The sequence below is a fragment of the Hippoglossus stenolepis genome, chromosome 7 (genome assembly GCF_022539355.2).
Source record: "Hippoglossus stenolepis isolate QCI-W04-F060 chromosome 7, HSTE1.2, whole genome shotgun sequence".
Lineage (NCBI taxonomy): Eukaryota > Metazoa > Chordata > Actinopteri > Pleuronectiformes > Pleuronectidae > Hippoglossus > Hippoglossus stenolepis.
In genome coordinates this window covers 21685952-21707781 of record NC_061489.1, presented here as the reverse complement: position 1 = coordinate 21707781, position 21830 = coordinate 21685952, and the positions used below count along the sequence as shown (strand labels likewise).

General features: G+C 41.7%; 1 protein-coding gene across 1 annotated transcript in view; it reads right to left on the bottom strand.

Annotated features, from left to right (window-relative positions):
* The window catches only part of fgfrl1a (fibroblast growth factor receptor like 1a), a 72228-nt gene extending 54143 nt beyond the window's left edge, over positions 1 to 18085 (bottom strand). Inside the window, exons 1-2 of the mRNA XM_035161725.2 lie at positions 17680 to 18085; positions 15850 to 15956 (exon numbers count right to left, since the gene is read on the bottom strand). Of these exons, the coding sequence (XP_035017616.1) occupies positions 15850 to 15910 (61 nt within the window). The 5' untranslated portion in view covers positions 15911 to 15956; positions 17680 to 18085. The remainder of the gene's footprint in view (positions 1 to 15849; positions 15957 to 17679) is intronic.
* Between the last annotated feature and the right edge of the window lie 3745 nt (positions 18086 to 21830).

Sequence of the window (21830 nt, the reverse complement as noted above, 5' to 3'; positions counted from 1 at the left end):
CATTTTGTGTTCACCTCCCCTGAAACCTGCAGGGTGAAGTTCAAATTGTACCAGAGACCTTTTCCTGTCGGGTTTTATACTTTGCAAAACATTAATTTGCTCAGGTTACTTCCTGGCCAGCAAAATGCAATGAACCACACCCCCTTCACATTAATCACACACAGAAGATTTATGAAAATGAATCATTCACTGTACTAAAAGGAAAATCTTCCAATAAGAACAATTTGCCAAGAACAATCTGAAATCCTGTTTCACATTCATGCGGTAAAATATATGTACATCTGTCTTTCTTTGCACAAGTCATTGGTGCAGCTACATCCAACCTGAAGATAGAACTTGTTTCTAAAGGGCTAAGGACAGATATGAAATTATATGCACTGGTATAATGCAGAGACTCTAAGAACAAGTTAAAAGAAGTAATATGCAAAGATCGGCTCTTTATATTCATTCACAAGCATTAAAATGTAATGCAATTACATCAAGAAACCTCGTAAAGAATATGTTCAACTTTCAAGTTTTGCATTTTAGGTCCAAAATAATTAGAGGACACATGAATAAAAGTGCAACATTTGCAGAAAACGCAGAAATGCAGATGTTGAAACAGCTTCACCGTTTCTCTCACGTCAACCTTTTCCTGTGACATTTAACACACTGAAAAGTCTTCCCCCCCAAAAAACTACAGCTGCTGCAGGTGCTGTTAAACGTATGGGAGAAGTTGGAGGTCGGGGTCAATCTACTTATTCCGTCACTGTCAGGTTACAGCAGCGGAGACAAGTTAGCAATGTCCCCCTGAACAAGGCAGTGGCCGACATTTCAAGCATCTCGTTTTTGGTGGCAAAACTTTATATTTAACGACACTTTACTGCCCTTAGCAAAATGGCCATCGTAAATGCATCCATTTGTATTGTAGGCGGGCATCTGTGTGTGTGTGTGTGTGTGTGTGTGTGCATGCAGAGCACCGCGTGCCTTGCAGATAAGGCCAGACATAGCTGGTGCGAGATAAGAAGTAGTTAACACTCTTGAGTGTGTGTGGATGTTTGTGTGCATGAGGAGCCCCGACCGGTGTCCTCGACCTGACTTTTATCAGCGTTCTGGAGGCAGACACTGTTACACATTAACAGCAGTGAAAACACACACACAGACACACACACACACACACACACACACACACACACACACAGACGTGCTGTGGTGCCCTTCAGTGATAAAGCTACGAGGGTCTTTCATATTGACGTAACGCATATAAAAGCAGGTGACTGATTTTATAAGCGCCTGAATAGATGGAGTTACTCTCGAGGCAGTTAAATAATTGTAGATAAGATATAAATCGGCTGAAGCGAAAATAGAAATGAGACGAATAAATCAACAGCAGCAGAGACTTTTGTGTTGAGGGTTTAATTAAATTTGGTTTTATGATATTCAAACCATATAGGAGTAGGTCTCCTTCAAAAATGTTCACCTTGGCCTTAATGTGTGTTTTCTTTTTTCTTTTGCATCATTCATTCTAATAGAATGATGGTTTCATTACACAATATAGTAAAATATATTTCAGCCACAGCTTAAACTTGTCTGTTAACATAAACATCCATAAATAAGAAATGTCTAAGAGCAGGAAATGAACTGGGAACCTTCAGATTCCTGGACCTTCTGGTTGGCTGTGGTTCAGGAGGTGCAGCTACATTTTGTAACAACCTTGTACTAATTGGCAGAATTTTTGATGTTTGCTAAACATGACCTGTTAATCTCAGATGAGAGGGAACCTGGGGGAGGAGACTCTGAAGGAAGCTGTGTAACGTTCGGTGCTGTGACCCGTTCTTCATGCAGTCGAACGCAGAATAACTTTCTACTCCTAAATATATTCCGTGCACGTTCATGTGTTTTACCAAATTTGTTGTGTTTTTGGCAGCAATGTCCTTTTACTGGCATCAAGCCTGACAAAATGTAGCCACACTTTTGACCTCTTACATGCAATCAGGCTCAATTTATGTCTTTAAGTTCTGTAAGTTAAGTAAGTAAAACCTTATTTATGACAGCTTTTAAAAAATCAGGATTACAAAGTGTCTCATAGTGAGAAAAAACGAATGAAGCACTTATAACAAACAAGCAAAGAAGACTGAAGAGTTAATTAGTTAATCAGTAATCAACACTTCTAAATCCATATTACACACTCGTTGTTGCATGTGATAACCCAGTCCTCCCTCTTTCGCCTCCCTCCATCCTCCTCCTGTATTTCCTCCTTCTCTCCTCCACCTGTGTTTTCTGGTTCACTGGGTGGAGAGTTAGACATTCCAAGCATGCATGTAACACACACACACACACACACACACACACACACACACACACGCACACACACCCTCCCACATTCCACACCAATCCTCAGCCGTGACTAAGTCCATTTGTTCAGCTCAGGTCACTGTCTTTCCTTAGCCTACTGTGTGTGTGTGAGAGAGAGAGAAGGGATTAACGTGTGTGTGTGTGTGTGTGTGTGCGCAAATGCATGTGCTTAACCTACATCTCTTTTTGTTGACTGACGTACAAATCTCTCAGCAAAATGAAGACGCAACAACTCTACTGATGTTTTACTCAAACTTCAGATGAAGTCACCTATAACCCCTTCACATACGGCTCACACGGGACTGAACCTGCACATACATCATATATACACAAGTAAAAACTGAGGGAGTCAAAGCAGCTTTTCTTTCATTGACACCTGATGCCACCTGAGCGTCGATGAGGGGGATCCCACAGGTAAAATCCTTTCAGGTCCTATTAGATCCTCAGATGTAGGAAACGTGTATGAAAGATGTTTGAAACTTTTAGCATGAGGATTTAATCTGGGATATTAAAACATGTTGAAGAGTTACACAGCTTCTTAAACTAATGATTGATTATGATCAGAGAAAACGTTTCAATACATCATAAGATCATTGGATTTAAATGTATATATTAGACTTCTATGCATTGTTTGTACTTTATGCACATTCAAGTCTCTCTTTAAACAGGATTCACCTGAATAAATAAAGATAATATAGACAAATTTGGGGAGTGAATAATAATCTCTCTGTGATACTAGCAAATCAAAGTAAAACCTGTAACAAAAATAAATCTTTATTATGTGAATAATTCCGGACAGTCTCAACTCAGTCTCATGAGTTTCATGTAAAAGCTGAGCACTGAAATAAAACCCAGTTTGAGAGACAAGTGTAAAAACTGCTTCGACACGTTGCTCACGTTTGCACATCTGGCTGATCGCTATGTGAAGTGGTGGATTGTTAGTTTTGGAAAGTGAGTAAATGTCTCCACACGATTCATGTAATTTCACCGCCAGAAGGTTTGTGAGGGACGAGGAGCCATTAAGACTCATCAAGAACAGAAAAAGTCTTGTTCATCCGTGTGAGAAGCAAAACGATTCAGTGGTTGAATCATTGCTTTTACAACATGTGTGTGTGTGTGTCACATGCGGAATTGGCAGAGATACACAAGGCAATCTGGGAACAGAGCCTGTGAAGTGTTGATTGACACACCACATACACACACACACACACACACACACACACACACACACACACGCACACACACTCGAAAGCACACACACATTCACAGGCGATTCCAGAATACCGGCTGAAATGAATCAGTCATCATGTTACTTGTAGCTGTCAGTGTGGACTAATCTCTGCCTCAGTCTGCCTCCCTCATGTTCTCTTCAGCTCTTGCACTTGTTTTTTCCTCTCATCAGTCTGCACATGTGTCACTGTGTGTGTGTCACAATAAAAGAAAACGCAGACAACAACAATACGCTACTTTAAAAAAAAAAAACAGTTTTAGGCAAAGTTGCTGGATCTTGCTGCTAGAATCTTTTTACCGTAACCTTTACGTCAAAATCTGATCCCAGGCTGCCTTGTGAGTTGATCTCTTTCTCAGCCAATCAAGTTTGATTAAGAACAGTGGGTGGTTCCCTAAAGCTGTTTTCAGACATGACCTACGGATACGAGAATTGGGTCCGGACTGAGTTTCACACACCACAACATTTCTTGACATCTTCATCGGTGTCTTCTACGCGTGTGGCACCACGGAGATATTTGTTTTCTTGTGTTGCGTCTATTGCGTGTTAGAAGCGTCATCAACCCCCCCCCAGGCGGAGAAAGTCTGCAGATAACCCGGAGGCTCTCACTCGGACATGTACATTCACACACTCCTCCTGAGAAAGCATGAAAGCAGCTAAGAGCTAAATCTGAGTGTGTGGCTCGGCCATCAAAATAAATCAGGAGGAAACATGTCAAGACTTTTTTGTTGTTGACACTATTACACAAGTCTTTATTAGATACACACAAACTGTGGACATGTGTATTAACAAGTGTTAAATCATATTACTTTCTACCACTGAGGACGACATACAGTTGCCAGAATAAACCCCAAACTTTTTTCCTCTCAACTAAAACCAACCACAAGTAATCCAGTGTGGTTAAAGCTGCACACCTAAAGTCTGAAAGCTCGGCTGCACCACTGATCTGCGAGCTTTCCTCTCCCCCTCCTCCTCCGCCATTTTCCACCGTGTCCCACTGCCTTCCCTAAAGCTCCACCAACACAACAGTTAAATCCCAGAAAGCAGCACATAAGTACCTTTGTTAATTACGTGTGGAAGAATAGGCCCGTTGTATCCTGGTGTGATAACGGGGGCCAGCACAACAGAGGGATTACCTCCGGATAATACGTGCGCTGAGCTGACCAGTGTGATGAAGTGTAGTGCAGTGGGAAATAATTAACGCAGCTAACTGGTCTGCAGGCTGTACGTCAGCACCGTGTGTTACTGGCAGGGGTTTAACGTCCCGGGTTACTTCACCGCAGCTGTAACCGATATCTGCAGATACTCTGTTTTTGTAATTTTCTACAGATCTGGTCAATGTTTTTCCTGTTGCTTTGGGAAAAATGCAAGAAATGCCAGTCATGCCGTTCTGTGCTGCTTCTCAAATTATTAACAATAATCAACACAGGATGCTCTGTCTACTTTGGCTGCATGTGAAGTCCTGAAATAGTTGAATCACACTGTGTCCATGCACACTGTCTCCGTCTCCGGGAGGGGAACTGGTGGCTCTTGCCTCTTCGTCTATATGAGCTGAGATTCTACTGCGTTGGAGACACATTTAAAGCCAAAACTCAAAGTGCTTTACAGTGTGTGAAGCAAACAGTATCGTCAGATTCAGACCCGTGATTCGGAAAAGTAGTTACTCTTAAAATAAAACATTAAAAAAGGTATAAACCTCAGAAGAAGCAGCGGAGGAGGGATCCCTCTTCCAGGATGGACCAAGAAATAGATATATGCCCAAACAAAATTAAGACAACTAACGGCAAAGCCAAACCTTAAAAATCCAAGTTTCCAAAGTTAGATTTTAATCAAATATAAATCAAAATAACCGCTTTTACAGAAAGATTCAACAAGTGTCCCTGTATGGACTGAGGACTAAATGTTAGAGGAGTGATAATGTTAATTGCACAGCAGCCACTTAATCATAATGTGCGATTCAATAAGTGCTTTGTTGTTTGGTTATATGGTTTCTGTTGGTTTTTGTGAAACTGCACATCATGGGATGCAAGACAAATTTAGGAAGAATAACTCTGATAATAAAATGTAATCTTATCTTATTTCATCTCATCTCATCAGAAGGTCAAGTTGGCTTTGAACAATGATCCCCTCTTCCCCTCTATGGGATTGTGCATGTACAGAACAACTATAATACTTTTTGTCTTGCGATGGTGACAAACACAATGACATACAAACAGGTTATTGGACAGTGACAAAAATTACGTTCTATTTCATTTTGAAGGAAAGGAAAGATCAATAATCAGTAAATACCAGATGACAAGAATGCCCTTCTTTGGCCACACGGCCACATACACTGGTATATGTCCCCACCAGAGTTCCCACCCCCACAACTCTCACAGTCCTCTCACATTCCCCCTGAAGTATGGATTCCACGCTGACAGCTGGCACTGGGGAGAAAGAAGAGTGCATTTGTGTCTCCTCGTGTGTCGCGGTTTTCCACTCTGTGCCATGTTTAAAGTTTTTTTCTGATCTTGAAGGAAGACCAACCCAAAACAGTCTCTGAGCCCATTGTGTTCATTGATATAAAGTCGCTTTAAAAACAGACTTTAAGTGGGTTTCCTGCTTTAGTGGAAAGGAAACAGCAGAGAACAACAAGAAAGAGACATAATATCGAGAAATTCCTGGAGCATAGCTTGTGAATCCTGTAATTTCATGCAAACTGATATATGTAAAACCTGCAACCACAAGATCAAGTAAAGGCTGTGTTCGTTTTGTGCAAGCAAACGTTTGAATTGAGACAAACAAGAACTCAAGTGTGTCAAACTACAGCAACAGCTTACAAAAAGTATTTCCGAAAGCCGCCTGCCTTAACATCCTGCCCCTGATCAGCCTCCACTTCCCGAGGTGGAAGGTCACCTGAGCGTCTCGTAAACAACCAATAGGACGAGAGCGTGGCTCACTGTCCATAACATGTCAATCACATTCGAGGCTCAGGTCACAATGGTGGTATTTTTAGGTTTTAGGGTTGGACGTGTGTGTGTCTGTCGGTCAGTCTATCACGGCCAATGACACACACACACACACACACACACACACACACTTACCCACACACACACAGCTGCCCTGAGAACTGCATCACCTCCACCCCCTAACCGCCAACCCAACCCGCACCCCCTCAACAGACCCAATCTGACAAGCTAAAGCCCAAAGAAAACATAGGGTCTACGTCTCCTGTCGCAGCGATCACCTTTCAGCATCTCATTTGTAACGCCATCAGGAATAACAGCTGGAGACTTGTGTGTGTGTGTGTGTGTGTGTGTGTGTGTGTGTGTGTGTGTGTGTGTGTGTGTGTGTGTGTGTGTGTGTGTGTGGTAGGTGGGGTTCAGAAAAAACAGTTGGAAAGGGTCTGGCTGAAGGGCAGACAGGAGAGAGACAGAGAGAGAGAGAGAGGGAAACCAGTGGAGACAAAGAAAGTGGCAGAGGAATTAAACTGTCAGAGAGGGAGATAGAGAGCGACAAAGAGAACAGACAGATCAGAGAGGAGGTGAGATGTAAAGGCAGAACAGTACAGACAATTAGGTGACTGACACTCACACAGACCTCCCTGTAGACAGCTTTAACTCCATCTTTCCCACCTTTAAAAAAAATAGATCCCGGTGAACCATTGAGTGAAAAGTGGTGATTAACCAAAGTGACCTGGAACAGAATAACTTGCTCCTGGGCTTTTTTAAATTTGCTTTAATCTGCTCGGTTTTCTATAGTGACATGTTTCTTCTTTATTATGGACACTAATACTGCAGTACTTAAAGTTTACGGATATTCAAGATTCAAGACTCAAGAAACTTATCGTCTTGTGTGTTGTGCCTATTTGACAAAGATTTACAAGGGAAATATAAATATACAAACAAGCAACTATATGATAAAATATAAATAAAGGAAGTATAAAGTGTAAATCAAGTTGCGTTATGAAATATCAGTTAACACAAGTCGAGGTGGGTGCAAAGAGCATCTCTAGTCATTTCTGTTATCTTCTTCACTCTCATTCTGGTGCCGGAGGTGTGTCAATTCTCTACTAACTAATAAATCCCACTGTGATTAACCTTAAATATATCACTGGAAATCAAAAGCTCCACAAAAAAAATCATTCTATTAAATGTTTTCTGAAATATTGTTCTACGCAATATTTGGTTTAAAAATAAAACCCTATTAGAGAACCAATATAAGTCATTAAGGCCAAAAGAGTTTGGATGTGTTAATTAGTGTGATTCTGTCACACATGACAATGAAGTGATTGACCTGAGGCAGAGTGAGACACAGGGATAAAGCAGTGAAAGCAGAGTGTGTGTTGTCCTGTGGGGTTCCTGGTGTGTTATTGCAGTCTCCTCTGGTGCGGGCATGTGCTTTCTCTGACCCCCCCCCACACACACACACATACACTGTCCCTGACCCCCCTCCCCTCCCCTGATCCACAGGCTGCCCTTTGACCTGCTGTGCTGTAGCACTGACCAAACATACCCCAAACCCACAGAGACCACAATACAGCACTGTGGCGCCACGACCCACACAATACAGCTCTATGTAGGAGAGAGGAGACACAAACGCTGGGGAGGAAAGAGTACGAGGAGAAGCGGAGGAGAAAGACGAATGTGCAACATGTCATATCTCCTGCTTTAACAATAACATGACTATAAACCCTGCAAATATACTGTCATGAACATTACATATACTTTGCATATATATGTATGCATATATACTGTGTTTGCAGCTTCTATAACTCTTTCTCTAATGCCTTTAACTGTTAGTATAAACTCCTGTAGCCAAATATTGTTGCAACAGACAGAACTTTTCATTATTTGTGGACGTCCCAAAACCTTTAGAGCTAAAGCCTGAATCTCTATCTATAAAAACATGGAGTCTTGAGTTCAGTGTAACATCCTCCAGCTTAAATCAAGAGTGGAACCAGTTCGATAGAGAACATGTGATACTATCAGACAGGGCGGATGATTTTTAGTCTGTCTGAGGTTTAGGGTCACTCCCGTTTAGCCTTTCTTTCCTCGTCTCTCACCATTTCTCTCCAAAAAAGCTTCTCTTTTGATATCCTATCTCCTCCTGTTTCTTTCTGCCGCTCCCCCCCCCCACCTCCACAAACACACGTCACATCTTCACATCACCCCGACACACAGACAACCCCCACAGAGAGAGTCCAGACAACCCCATTACCACCCCACCATTAGCAATGTCAAAGCAAACGTTGACTTTATCTAAATGTGGGCTAATAGCCTCTAACATTAACAGGCCCTGTAAAGCAGAGGTAAAAAGTGGGGTGGGGGGGGGGGGGCGCTTGGCCTTAAGCCGACAAATCGGTTTCCTGCAAATGGCTTCATGTCAGTGCAGGTTAAATTCTAAGAGCACACAATGCACAATGATTACTTTTGCATAAAAATTGCAAATATAGGATGGAAGAGAAAACGGTTTTGGATGTCTTGGATTCATCATATCTCAAATATTTCATCCAAACCTCAAGTAAAACTTAAAAAAAAGGAGAAAGACATAGATTTAAAGTGAAAAGTTGCATTCTGGGGCATTCGGACGACAGCTCTTCTTGTGCAAATAGCCGGAGAGACAACATTTGGTCCTGACATTAGGATTTAACAAGAGGAACTCAGAGCGTCATCGGTGCTCTTTGAAGCTGCCCTTTGTCTGCTAATCACCACGTAATCAGCAGACACACACACGCATTGGAGATTTCAGCTTTTCTGTCATTTAAAAGACAAAAAGATTATCACCAGACAATAAAGATTAGGTTGGTCACCTAATAGAATGAGTCAACTACTGCACCTTCCAGTTAACAGGCAGAATTAAGAGTTTTATTTGATATGAGGTAAAAGGTATGAAAATGTTCTTTCTTGAAAATTCAGTATTGATCCTCATGCTTTGGTAAAATGGCTTTTCTGTGGAAAATGGAAACCTTAACGACGAATAACACCAGTAACGATGGAACCTGGATCCAGCAGCCAGATGCCCATCATCCCCATCAGGCCACATAGAGTCTATCAGTCTGTCAAATGGCGTTTACGATGGTTAGCTGTGATTTAGGACGCGTTGCATTGCTCAAACAAGAGGAGCGGAGCAGAGCAGATTTACTGATGAGTGGGTCTGGTCACTACGAGGTAGTTTCAAGCATCTGTCTGTGGTATGCAGTCGTTTACTCTATGAGGAATCAAGATGCTGTTCTGCTCATCCACCTCTGTCTCTGTTCTCCACGTGGAGAGACGTGCAAATACTACTGTTACAAATATACTCAGTAAGATAATACTTTACTTTAGTTTGTTTTCCTTTAGAACACTATAGGAGAATACAACATAATATGGGTTTAATTTAAACATAGTATTGACATAATGTATCAAAATGAAGCCTTTTTAGTAAACTACCACCAAAGCGAGCGCTTCCAACTGTGACGTCTTAAAAGTCTGAAACCCAAAGAATTTTAATCTACAAATGACTAAATAATGGTTCCACCTTCACAACTGTAAATATTTCCTCGTCTACAAGCTGCATGTTAGGATTCTGGTGGTTAGACAAAGCAAAGCCATTTGTACACATTAGTTTAGTTTGTGGGAACTTTGGAAACTTGCCCAGTTTGCTGATATTTCATTTACCAAACAATCAATTAAATCAGGATAATCAGTGAACAAGTAAAACTAATGATTAGCTGTAGCCCTCTTTTACTTTTCTGAAACATTTCAAGCTCTACTGTCGATCAGTTGTCCTCAGTGCCCGACGACAATTCTCTCCTACATATCATTGTTAGTGTTGGCCTGCTAATTACATTCCCCAGTCATGAGTGTGTGGGACAGGAGGTTGTTAAGTTACTGTGGTCTGTGTGTATGTGTGTGTGTGTGTGTGTGTGTCTGTCTGTGTTTGTGTGTGCGCTTACATGTGTATAGTCATATTTATGGTTGTATACATTTCCAGCGTCTGTGTGTGCGGTTGTTTACGCTCCCCACTGCCTCTCTGTGTGTGTCTCTCCTCCTGCTCCTCCATGTGCATCTCGGATTTGGCAGCGTCGGCGCAATGAAGATGCCTTTTTAATGTTTGTGGCCCTTTGACACTTCGTAGAACAACAAACAAAACCCTCTCATCTCCGCGTCTGTTCCTGTCCCTGCCTGCAGATAACGGGTGGTCTATAGAGCAAAATCACCTGGAAAACATTACATTTGTTTGGACAGAGCAGAGCATCAGGAAACCATGTAAACAACCCACCCTCATCAACTGATTTCTGGGTATATCCTTTCTTTTCTCTGTCTGTTTCCAGGCAGAGTGGGTGGAGGAGGAAACTGAGAAAGATGTGAACAAGTCTTTTCAACATCACAGGTAAAAGCAGAGGAAACTAAACTCTACTGGAATCCTGAAAGGACGTCACTGGGGATAAAACGAACACTGGTTTCAATCCCAGATGGTTAGTTGTATGGTTTCGATCTTCAAGGTGATTTGCTTCATACAGCATCAACCAAACATAGCATAACATGGCGGAGGGACTGGTGGCCAATGGCAGCAGAGGAGCTCGTAGCGCTCTGGCCATGACCTGCAGCTGCATTTTCAATATCCAGAATCTGTAGATGTTGCTATTAAAGTTTCCTTTCTTTCTTTACAGGATTGAGACCCTCACATCTGTGCATTCAGTAGAAAGCTACAGCCAAGAGACACTTATCTTAGTTTGGCATAAAGACTGGAAATGATGATCAACACATTAAACTACATTTGTTTCTTATGCACAAAAGAAAACCCCAGCAGGTTGTTGTTATACGAGGGATTATGTGCATAAAGCAATGACGCAGAAAGTCACTGCTCGGAGCCAAGAAATAGTCCCTCACATAACGGCCTGTAGCTGCCTGGAGGCTTGTTATCCTCCCTTAAATTAACCATCTCCTGGTGGCAGCTTCATATTTATCTCACAGACACAGAAGTGCAATCAAAGTTCTTTTCAGCCTCTCAGTAAGAAAGCATCCTGAATACTTCCTGAAAGTATATTTTCCAAACGTGAACACAGTCATACGTCCAGAGCAGCAGGTATCCCAGAATGCACTGTGACTTTACTACCAGTGTTTGACCCCTGTACTCGAGCTCAGTGCAGTTCAACCCACAGAGGAGAATGCTAATCTCTCAGCTGCTCAGTCTCATGCTCAACTACACACACACACACACACACACACACACACACACACACACACACACACACACACACACACACACACACACACACACACACACACACACACACACACACACACACACACACACACACACCAGTTCAAACAGTGCGGTTGTGTAAGCCTCTGGGAGCAGTTTATGTGACATCTGCTGTAATAAAGGCATAAATGTTGCGTCTTCATCTATTTCTGTTTCTCTCTGTATATTGCTGGGCTTATCTCCGTCTGTCTTCCTTTCTGTGTCATGTCTGCGCCCTGTTGTTTCTCTCCTCTCTCTCTCTCTCTCTCTCTCTCTCTCTCTCTCTCTCTCTCTCTCTCTCTCTCTCTCTCTCTCTCTCTCTCTTCTCTCTCTCTCTCTCTCTCTCTCTCTCTCCTCAGTTTTCTCTTTATCTCTGTGCCGTGCCGCGGGGTCCAGCGAAACCCCTCAGCCGTTCCAAGGTTCCTTGCTTCCACTGGCCGATCAGCACTAACGGTGGAAAACTAAGTTCGCTGCCATCTAACGCTCAACTCCAAGGACACCCAGGGAAACGTAACTTCCAGTAACAGCCTTTAAAACTGTTCTCGGGGTCTATCAATTCATCTCAGTGCCGCGCTGCTGCCATTCCACTGAAGCGAACCATACTTCTCATTTTAGAGACATAACTTCCTGGATATATACAATGGCTGCCTTATATTTACTGCAACCGAGCGCTCCGTGGAAAGAAAGCAGAAAAAGTTCATTTTTCAATTTTGAAATGTCCTGGATTGTCCTCTGATATTTCACGTTTCACTGTTCATTGTTTGTGCAGCTGCCCCGGAGCAAAACCCTTTCGCTGCAGTTTGCATATTCATCTGGGTGATCATCAAGTGACTGATGAACGGATTCTGTCTCTTCTGAGAGTGCAGTGGAGAAGGCAGCCATGTAAAAGTTTCAATATAATCAATCTGAAATTAAATTAGAATTTTGGTACTGAAGAATGGAAACTGTAATCACGACTAGATCTGAATGACTTTTCTATTCAGCTTCAATTAAGTGAATATGACTGTGGTGAGCGATCTAATCACTGGTTGAACTGCCAGTCCCGAACAAAATGATAAAATCTGCCTCCGCTTTGATTTGAGTTTCCTTTCTCTACACTAACATTTGGCCCACACCCTGCTGAGAGCCCGAGACGCTCGCCCTGCTTCCTAGAGGCCGTTTTCTGGGGATCTTTAGTGTAAACAGTCTGATATATGCTCTGTTTTTGTCCTCCTGACAGTTACGGGGTTATTTACTATATTCCAGCCATAGTGGGACGCTGCAGACTTGTGGTTTGTTCCTCAACATATATCGTGCTGGTGTCACAGAACAAAAGCCTGGGACTACTTGTATGGTAAAGCTGCTCAGTGGCTTAAGGTCGATCACAGTGGTGGCACTTGGCAACTCCCACCACAGCTAAAGGTTATACAGTTCCACCGTGACCTTGTTAATGTGGCCCCCTGATTATGTGCAAGCTTTTCTGAGGAATAAAGTGGAATTTGTGGCATTTTCTGCAACTTCTCAAGAAATAGCTTCAACATTTGGGATGTCATCTCCGCCTCAGAAGACAATCCTAAAATCTTGTAATTTTATGTGGATTTAAAAGGAAAGAATTTGACGAAATTGGTTGATTTCATCTTTTAGGATTTAAAAAAACCTGTAACAATATACACAAGCGTGTGAAGGGGATAAGATGAATAGTTCTTGAGATGTGCGTTCCATAAAAAGACAGATTTATGGAATTAGTAGATGGATGATTCCTCTGTTGTACGATATTAGACTGTAAACAAAGGATGTCAAAGATGAGCTACAGAGAACAGATGACACGCTGCATTACTCCAAACCACAGATCCACAGTAACATGGTATGAACCTCAGGCACAAGATCAACTAAACATGCAAACGTGGAAACAAACAAAGCTTTTTTGTTTCATTTCTGCAAACTGATTTTCACAGTAACTTTGGTTGAATTGCTCAAACACTGATACTGGACTCTCACCAAGAGAAACAAACCAGGTCCAGGCTCTAACAAGATAAACTTCAGCTTCTAGTAGGTAAACAATGACATTTTGTTCCCCGTGTCCTTTTCACCCTCTCCTGTCCTTTCTCTCTCAGTCGCTCCTGTGATACACTTCCTCTCTACTTCCTTCTCTACTTCCTTTCCCCACTTCCCTTTTTTCTCTTTCATCATCCATTATAACTCCTGTCCTCCAATTGCCTTTATCCTCTATTTCTCTCCTCCACGCGTCCTTCCTCTCTCCTCCATTCTCCCACACTTCCAGTCCCTCTCTCTGCCCTGCTCAGTTGACGGACTGCAGGCAGTGAGGGGGAGGAAATGCTGTGGCATTGCACAGCAAACTTCCCTAATAGGCTAATCTAATCTCATCTCTTTGCGGTCTATGACCCTGTGTTTACTTTCAGCCCCGTGTCTGCACACAGGCTCGGCCTCGCCTCGCTGAATGCAGCTTTGTTCCCGCTGGAAACCCATCACTGGTGTGATCTGGGGAACGGGCACCGACTCTGTGACCGTCGGCCCATGATGCCTGCTGAGTGGGGATCGTTCTCATCTGCGTGCGGCTGTTGTTGTTGTTTGTTGTTATGATGTTAGTTAGCGTGCTGAGGGTACTGAGCTGTACATGATCCTAATCAACGACCTCCTCATGGGGTTGTTCAAATACTGAATACCGCTAAACGGAAAACTTACTGAAACCTGAAATGCTAAATTACACTCCACAGCACTGTTACTCATTGCTCGCTATACATATAACTTAAAAGTAATCTATGGCGACCATCAGTCTGTAGCAGCGGCAGCAGGGACTCATCATCACCACAACAGCCACGTTCACAACAACGACCACTGACTCTCCAGTTCATGGTTCTGCCGGCTGAGTCGAGCTCAACTGGACTGTGAATAAACAGCTGAACGGCTTCTTGTGCAGCAGCAGTGGAACAGTCTCGGGTTCTGTTGGACCGAGTCCTGCAGCAGCTCTTCACCTAACTGCAGCTCACTTTTACAGTTTCAGAGAGAAAGGCTGCAACCAGCATCACCACAGGCCAAGAAAACAGCCCATTCCAAGCAGGCAGGTTTTGAAAGGGCACTAGTACTCGACGCAGTTATGGAATTCGTTCAAACAGGGCAGTATCCAGTGTTCTCAATCAATCAATCATTCAAATTCTATTTGTATAGCCAATATTCACATATCAAAATTTGTCTCATTGGCATCCTCTGTCCTTAACCCTCAACAAGAGAAAGGAAAAACTACCAAAAGAAGAGAGAGAGACTAGGGCTGTTGGATGGGTAAGTACTGGGTTAGTGTAGAAATTTAGCGTGATATATATAAAATATATATCTTATTTATACAGTATACTATAATATACAACATTTCCATATATTTGGACTTTTACTACATTCATATTGCTGACTTAGTATTGCATTGGCCGCATTATAAATCGTACGTTGTGTGGTGACAGATTTGAAGGCTTAAAAGGTCAGGGTGGCTTTTGGTGTTTGGTGCCAGATCCCCTGTAGACTCTGACCTGCCAACACGGCTCGTGTGGGAAAAACAAATTAGGATCACTGCTCGACAGCAGACAAGGCAGAATCTTTGCAAAATAACAAACATCACTTCCAGGTAGGATCGAGACGACCTGACAAGAGCAGGACGCTGCTGAATAACAAGTCAAAGTTCACGGACTAATCTAAAAGTTCATCCAAGGACACGTGTCTAATGTGTCAGTTAATAAAGTTGTCTCCAAAGCGTGGAACAGTTTCCGTTTTAAAAAGTGGTAGAAAAGACACAGTTGAAGTTTGTCCCCGAACTACTATTGTCTTCCCATCATGCTTCTGGCTTCAGACAGTCAGAGGAGTCAAACCACAATATTTAAAAACCACACTCTCTAAAAAAACAAACCTCCTGGGGTTGGAACAGCAGCAGCAACACAGCGAGGATCCAACAACTGAACATGACGCTTCAAATGTCAAACAAAGAAGCTTTTTTGCAAGCACTGCAGAATAATGATACAGCCATTATTTTCACTGACAATATGATAATGACCGCCGTGCTTCGTGTCTCTGTTGAAATCAGTGCTTCTGTTACTCACCCCTGGCAGCAGCGGACATCAGGAGCAGCTTCAGAAACACGCACACCCAGAAAATCTCCATTTTGGTTGAATTTCTTTTAGGAAGACAGATGCTCAGACTCTTCAACCTGAGGGGGGAAATGAAATGAAGTCGCTTAATGAAGGATAACAGGTGAAATATCTGTATTTAGCAGAGACAGAGGAATCACCTCCCATCTTGAGGGAGTATTAAGATGACATGTCTGTGTATAAATCATCCCTTTATGATTTAAACAGCTGTATTGTTTGCTGTCACAGTGCGTTTTATTCCAGCCACACTCATTACTGCCCCATCTGATGGGGGCGTTTGATTAATTGCTGCCAAAATAGCTGCAAGCGCGATGGAATTAAAACATGATTTACTGCCGACTGGCTGACAGCTGGAGAGAATGTGAAACCTGCACATGCATATAATAACACATGTGCCTCTCATAATGAGTCGTCTCGGGTTTTAATACTTTTCAAGCTTCTCTGGACGAGTTTCAATCATTTAATTTGTCTTTTCAAACACTAACCAGCTTGAACTTTTAGGTACAGGACACATAGAAGCTCTCACTTACAAAATGTTGCGTTCTAACCTCCAGTTTTTTTGGTCTCGTGTTCGCTAAATATTTTCTCCTCCGCAGAAGAAAGTGTCACCGAGTGGTCACCAGTATAAATCTGTCCCAACTCTTCTGAACAGCAGCGTGAGATCTTCTACGAGTACGAAACAATTTTCCCTCGCAGATTTATTCCGTCCACCTGTCCACGTCTCCCCTTACAGAGGTTTTCATCTTTCCGCCACATAAATTCTTCCCTGGACCTTATGAGGTCTTATTTCTGTGCTTCACCTGCTGCGTCTCTGATCAGCATCTGTCAAAACCTCTGCGTCTCAGAAACACACTCACACATTACACAGTGTGGGATAATTGATATGTGACAAACAAGAGGAGAGTTTCTACCAACACACAGATTTTTACTTGTGGAAAGCAGTTTACTGGTGTTCCTATGTTAATAGAGCAATCTTTATTCCATAAAATCCAAATAGATGTCAAGCAACTAAAAGTTCAAAGTATGACGCCTTTTTTAAAGCTGACTGTTTTTATTAGGATGAACCAAAACTGCAGATCTAATGAATCACTTGTTTAAAATCATTTACTTACAAGCCAAATAAAAAACCTTATTATAAAGCCTAAAGCTTTTCACCCAAACTGAAAGGCAAGTAAACATTCCCTGAATAAAACACTTTGTTCTAGGTTGATGTGTCTGGGCAATAAAACAACAATAAGAATGATCCCAACACAATTTTCCTCAATAGCTATATAACAAAATACTATATGTATATTGTGATTTATTGGTTTTCTTCAGAGTTTTAAAACTGTTTATCCAGTATCTGTCGTTCTCTGCCCATAAAGACGAGTTTAGAATCACAAGCTTCCCTCAGGAGTCTTTAAACTTAAGATATAATAATGTTACATTTATGGTCATAGTAAGTCAACATCGACTGATATGAAAATGTTTATCTTGATAATCTTCCAGTCGTATGAGCTTAAAACCCCTAAACGAAGTCAAAGTAAAGCTTGTGGATCCTGTTATGTTATAAAATGTACTAATGTATTTGCAGTAAATGTAAATAACAGCTTCAGTAGATTAATATCAACGAGGATTAATATGAATGTGACAAAAATGACACTTTAATATGTTAAAGTAAAAGGAAAAATTACAATATATATAATAACAATTGTAAAAGTAATGAGATCAAATCCACTTTACTGTATAGACTCTATATTATTATATATATACGTATTTATTGAGCGATGAAGTCGGACTTACTGTTTCCCAGCAGAGATGAGATCTCCTCAGACCCGCACGTTTCTCATCCCGCACAAACACGCAATTCACCTCCTTCAAGTTCCTTTAGTAACGCGGGGGGAGAGATGCGCGTGTCACCGCAACACCGGACACTTCAGAAACCTTCCGAGGGTTCGTGGAAACTCACCGAGCGACCGAGGAGAGAGAGGAACGTGCAGCGGAGATAGAAACACAGTGAAAAGCTGAAGGTGAAAACACGTGAGTCCGCGCGCTGCGGTGTTTCTGAATGACGGCAGGAAAAGAGGAAGAGGAGTAAAAAAGTTTCTCCTCTGAGGACACAAGTTCCCCTCGCGGTGTAAAGACCCGGAGTCTGAATCCTCTGAGTCCGCGTCGCCTCCGGCTGCAGCGGCTGCGTCCGAACTTCAGCCGCAGGCGACAAAACAAAAAGTGACTCCGCCGGAACCGTCCCCACGGCGGAGCTCTGGACCAATCACAGCGCGGGCCAATCAGCCGGCGGGCCAATCAGAGGGCGGGAGGGCGCCGGACAAATTTGGAGCGGTTTAAGGAGGCGAGGAGGAGATAAGAGTCAGATCAGGTGAAGTCATGAGTTAGTGACTGGTGATGAAGTGAGGGATCCTTAAAGAGAAGCAGGAGGAGAGCTGCAGGGTTCATTCATTCATTCATCATCATCCTCTCTTCTTCTTCCAGTCAGATCAGGTGAAGTCATGAGTTAGTGACAGATGATGAAGTGAGGGTTCCTTAAAGAGAAGCAGGAGGAGACCTGCAGGGTTCATTCATTCATTCATTCATTCATCTTCATCATCATCTTCTTCTTCTTCTTCCAGTCAGATCAGGTGAAATCATGAGTTAGTGACGGATAATGAAGTGAGGGTTCCTTAAAGAGAAGCAGGAGGAGACCTGCAGGGTTTATTCATTCATTCAGTCCTTCATCATCATCTTCTTCTTCGTCTTCCAGTCAGATCAGGGGAAATCATGTGTTAGTGACAGATGATGAAGTGAGGGATCCTTAAAGAGAAGCAGGAGGAGAGCTGCAGGGCTCATCCATTCGTTCATTCAGTCCTTCATTCAGTTATTTATCTTCTTCTTCATCATCATCATCATCTTCTACTTCTTCTTTTTCTTTTTCTTCCAGTAGTGGTAGTTCTGTAGTAGTGGTAATATTAAGAATGGTAGCGTAAATAAATACGCAATGTAAGACAAATATTTTAGTTTTAATTATATTCTATGTTTGCATAAAGTAGCACACATTAAAAACATGTATTTATTTATTCATTCATTCAACCTCAATCAAAGCCAGACCTATTTAAATGTTTTTAATTATTATTATTATTACTTTTATGTATTTTTAAATCGTTTTGTTTTTAATCGTGTATTCTTTGTTATTTATTTATTGATTAATTGATTCCTTCCTTCAGTCATTCAACTTCAATCAAAGCCAGAACACTTTGATCTGATCCAGCAGAGCTTGCTCCAAGTATTAACATGGACACTGTCACCTGGTGGCAAATAGACGTTATTACAGCGATGTGATATTTAAACTCCCACTCCATTCACAGTGTTGGTGACATGAAGATGCTGCGTTGATAAGATGCTTATTAAATACTAGTTTATAAGATGCTTATTAAATACTAGTTTATAAGATGCTTATTAAATACTAGTTTGTAAGATGCTAGTTAAATACTAGTTGATAAGATGCTTATTAAATACTAGTAATAGGAGTTTTACCTTGTCTCAAACTAAAAAAGAAGCACTGTGTTGTCAGTGTGAGTCAACAAGACAAGTTTTAAATGTTATTAATCTTACATGTGCTTTTCCTCTTTTCCTTCTACAAGATGTCTGTATAAAAAAGACCCATCACTGATCCATATGTTGATCTATCTTCTCCTCAGAGCTTCAGGCTGTTCACTCACTCATCTATGAACTGGAGACAAGAGATTTCTCACACCCTGACATCTTAAATCATCATTAAGAACATTTCTTATAAAACATCTTTGTCATTCTACTCTAGTTTATTGTGGTTCACATTGCAGAGCTGCAGCGCCCTCTACTGGCCATGAGAAGAACAGCACCACCCTGCAGTGTTATTCTATTGACAGGAGAACCTGATACAACTTATAAAGCTTCATAAAACCTTATACACTGATCTTTTCTATATTGACTGATACCTTCAATCTGTCTTGTTCTATTCATTGTATATTCAGTGTTGAGGTTCACGTTTGGTGATGGTGTGGACGGTGTGAAGTTCCCATTTTTAATTGACCTTAAAGTCATTAAACTCACTGGACACACAAGAAACAATGCAGCATACTTACTAATCATTAGATTATATTTAAAAATGCCTGAACTGAATTGTTTTAAAGTTTGTGGTAATGATGTGGAACAGTAGGTCAAAGTAAACATGAAATCTGGCCCAGAGGTTTCACCCGTCCCCATTTTATCATCTGTTGAAGATAGGACAGGCGCACTTAATGTTAAATTTACAAAAATGTTAAAGTTAGTATCAAAAAGTTGGTCCAATTATTAATAAGAAATGTATCTGTGATGTCTCCATCTTTATTAAATGAGTGAAATCAGATTTGTCTGAATGGGACTGAAGGACCTTACATGACATCCTGAACTCTGTATCAGCCGAACTCGTCATTGGATGAAACCATGTCACATGATAATTTGGTTTAACTTTGAAATACAGCAGAGTATTGTCTGTGGCTGCGTTCCAGTGCTATGGCTGTAACCACTGTGTTTTATTTCAGTGTCAGGAGGAGGCCGACCAAACTTCCCAGAAGCTGGGAGAAAATATCTGCAGATTTCTAAACGTTTGATGCGACACGGAACTAAATGTGTGACCGATTTAAAAAAAACAAGAGAAAATAAACAAATGTGAAAGTGCTGAAACGATCACTGGGATCAACGTGGAACAACACAATTATTCGAGGTTAAAAAGTGTAATGGGAGAAATTACAGCTTCAAAAGGTCACCAACGGGACATATGGTGTGTGACTGAATCTGTGTCTGTTAGATATGAAGCAGCGTCCAGCAGAGGGTTGACAAAGTTTAGCACAAATACTGGAAGCAGGGGAAACACTAAGTCTGTCTCTGTCTCTTCCAAAGCTCAATAATTAACTTATATATAAAAATAATCCAAGTTTATTTTTGTAACGATCAAACAACAAGATGAAATGTGTTCATTTATAAGTGGTTAAAGTCCTACACCTTTCATCCTTTGAGGGTCGTGAGCTGGAGCCAATCCCAGCTCAAACTGGGTGGGAAAGAGAGAGCGAGAGGTCATTAGAGGTCACTGCAGGCCGTGAGCAGTGTGTGTGTTACAGTGACACTAAGGATTCTGGGCCATATAGACCTGAGGGTTCGTTCAATGCAATAGCTTGTTTGTGTTTCGTGAGAGCAAAAGTTTAATAAACGGTCGTGGCTCAACAGCATGAGCCAGTGAACTTCATCAGACTCACCCATCAACCCAACGTGCAGCAGGAAGCTAATGTTCCCGGTGAAAACCAGACAGACACACACTGGAGCACCTGAACCTTCCTGCTGGGAGGCCTCAGGAACAACCACTGCACAGACCTCCTTATTTATTCCACTAGATGGCAGCAGAGGATTATATCACTCATATACACATTTATCTGCACACATCACACACACACACACACACACACACACACACACACACACACACACACACACACACACACAGTCTTTCATGTTTCAAATACAGATGTAAATGTAAGAACATGCTTCTCTTCTTAAATGATCATGACAGATGGTGGGAATATGGGTGAATATGCTCCATTGCAATCCATGAACTGTGACAGGCAGCAGGCTGGAACAACTTCTGGTAAAGACCACTCTGGGTGTGAGTGTGTGTGTGTGTGTGTGTGTGTGTCTGTGTGTGTGTGTGTGTGTGTCAGGAGTGTAGTAATTCTGCCTTTAAGAAATTACGTTTATATCTAATCAACTTGCAACAGCAAATATATTCCAAACATAATTCTGGTAATAATCTATTCAATAGATCTGTTTAACTTCTATAATTTAAACACACACATGCATTAATTACTGTTTTTCAACTTGTCATCTGATGAACCTCTCGTTATATTATGATTTACCTCTGTTTTACATTCTGCAGTTCACTGCCTCAAAGA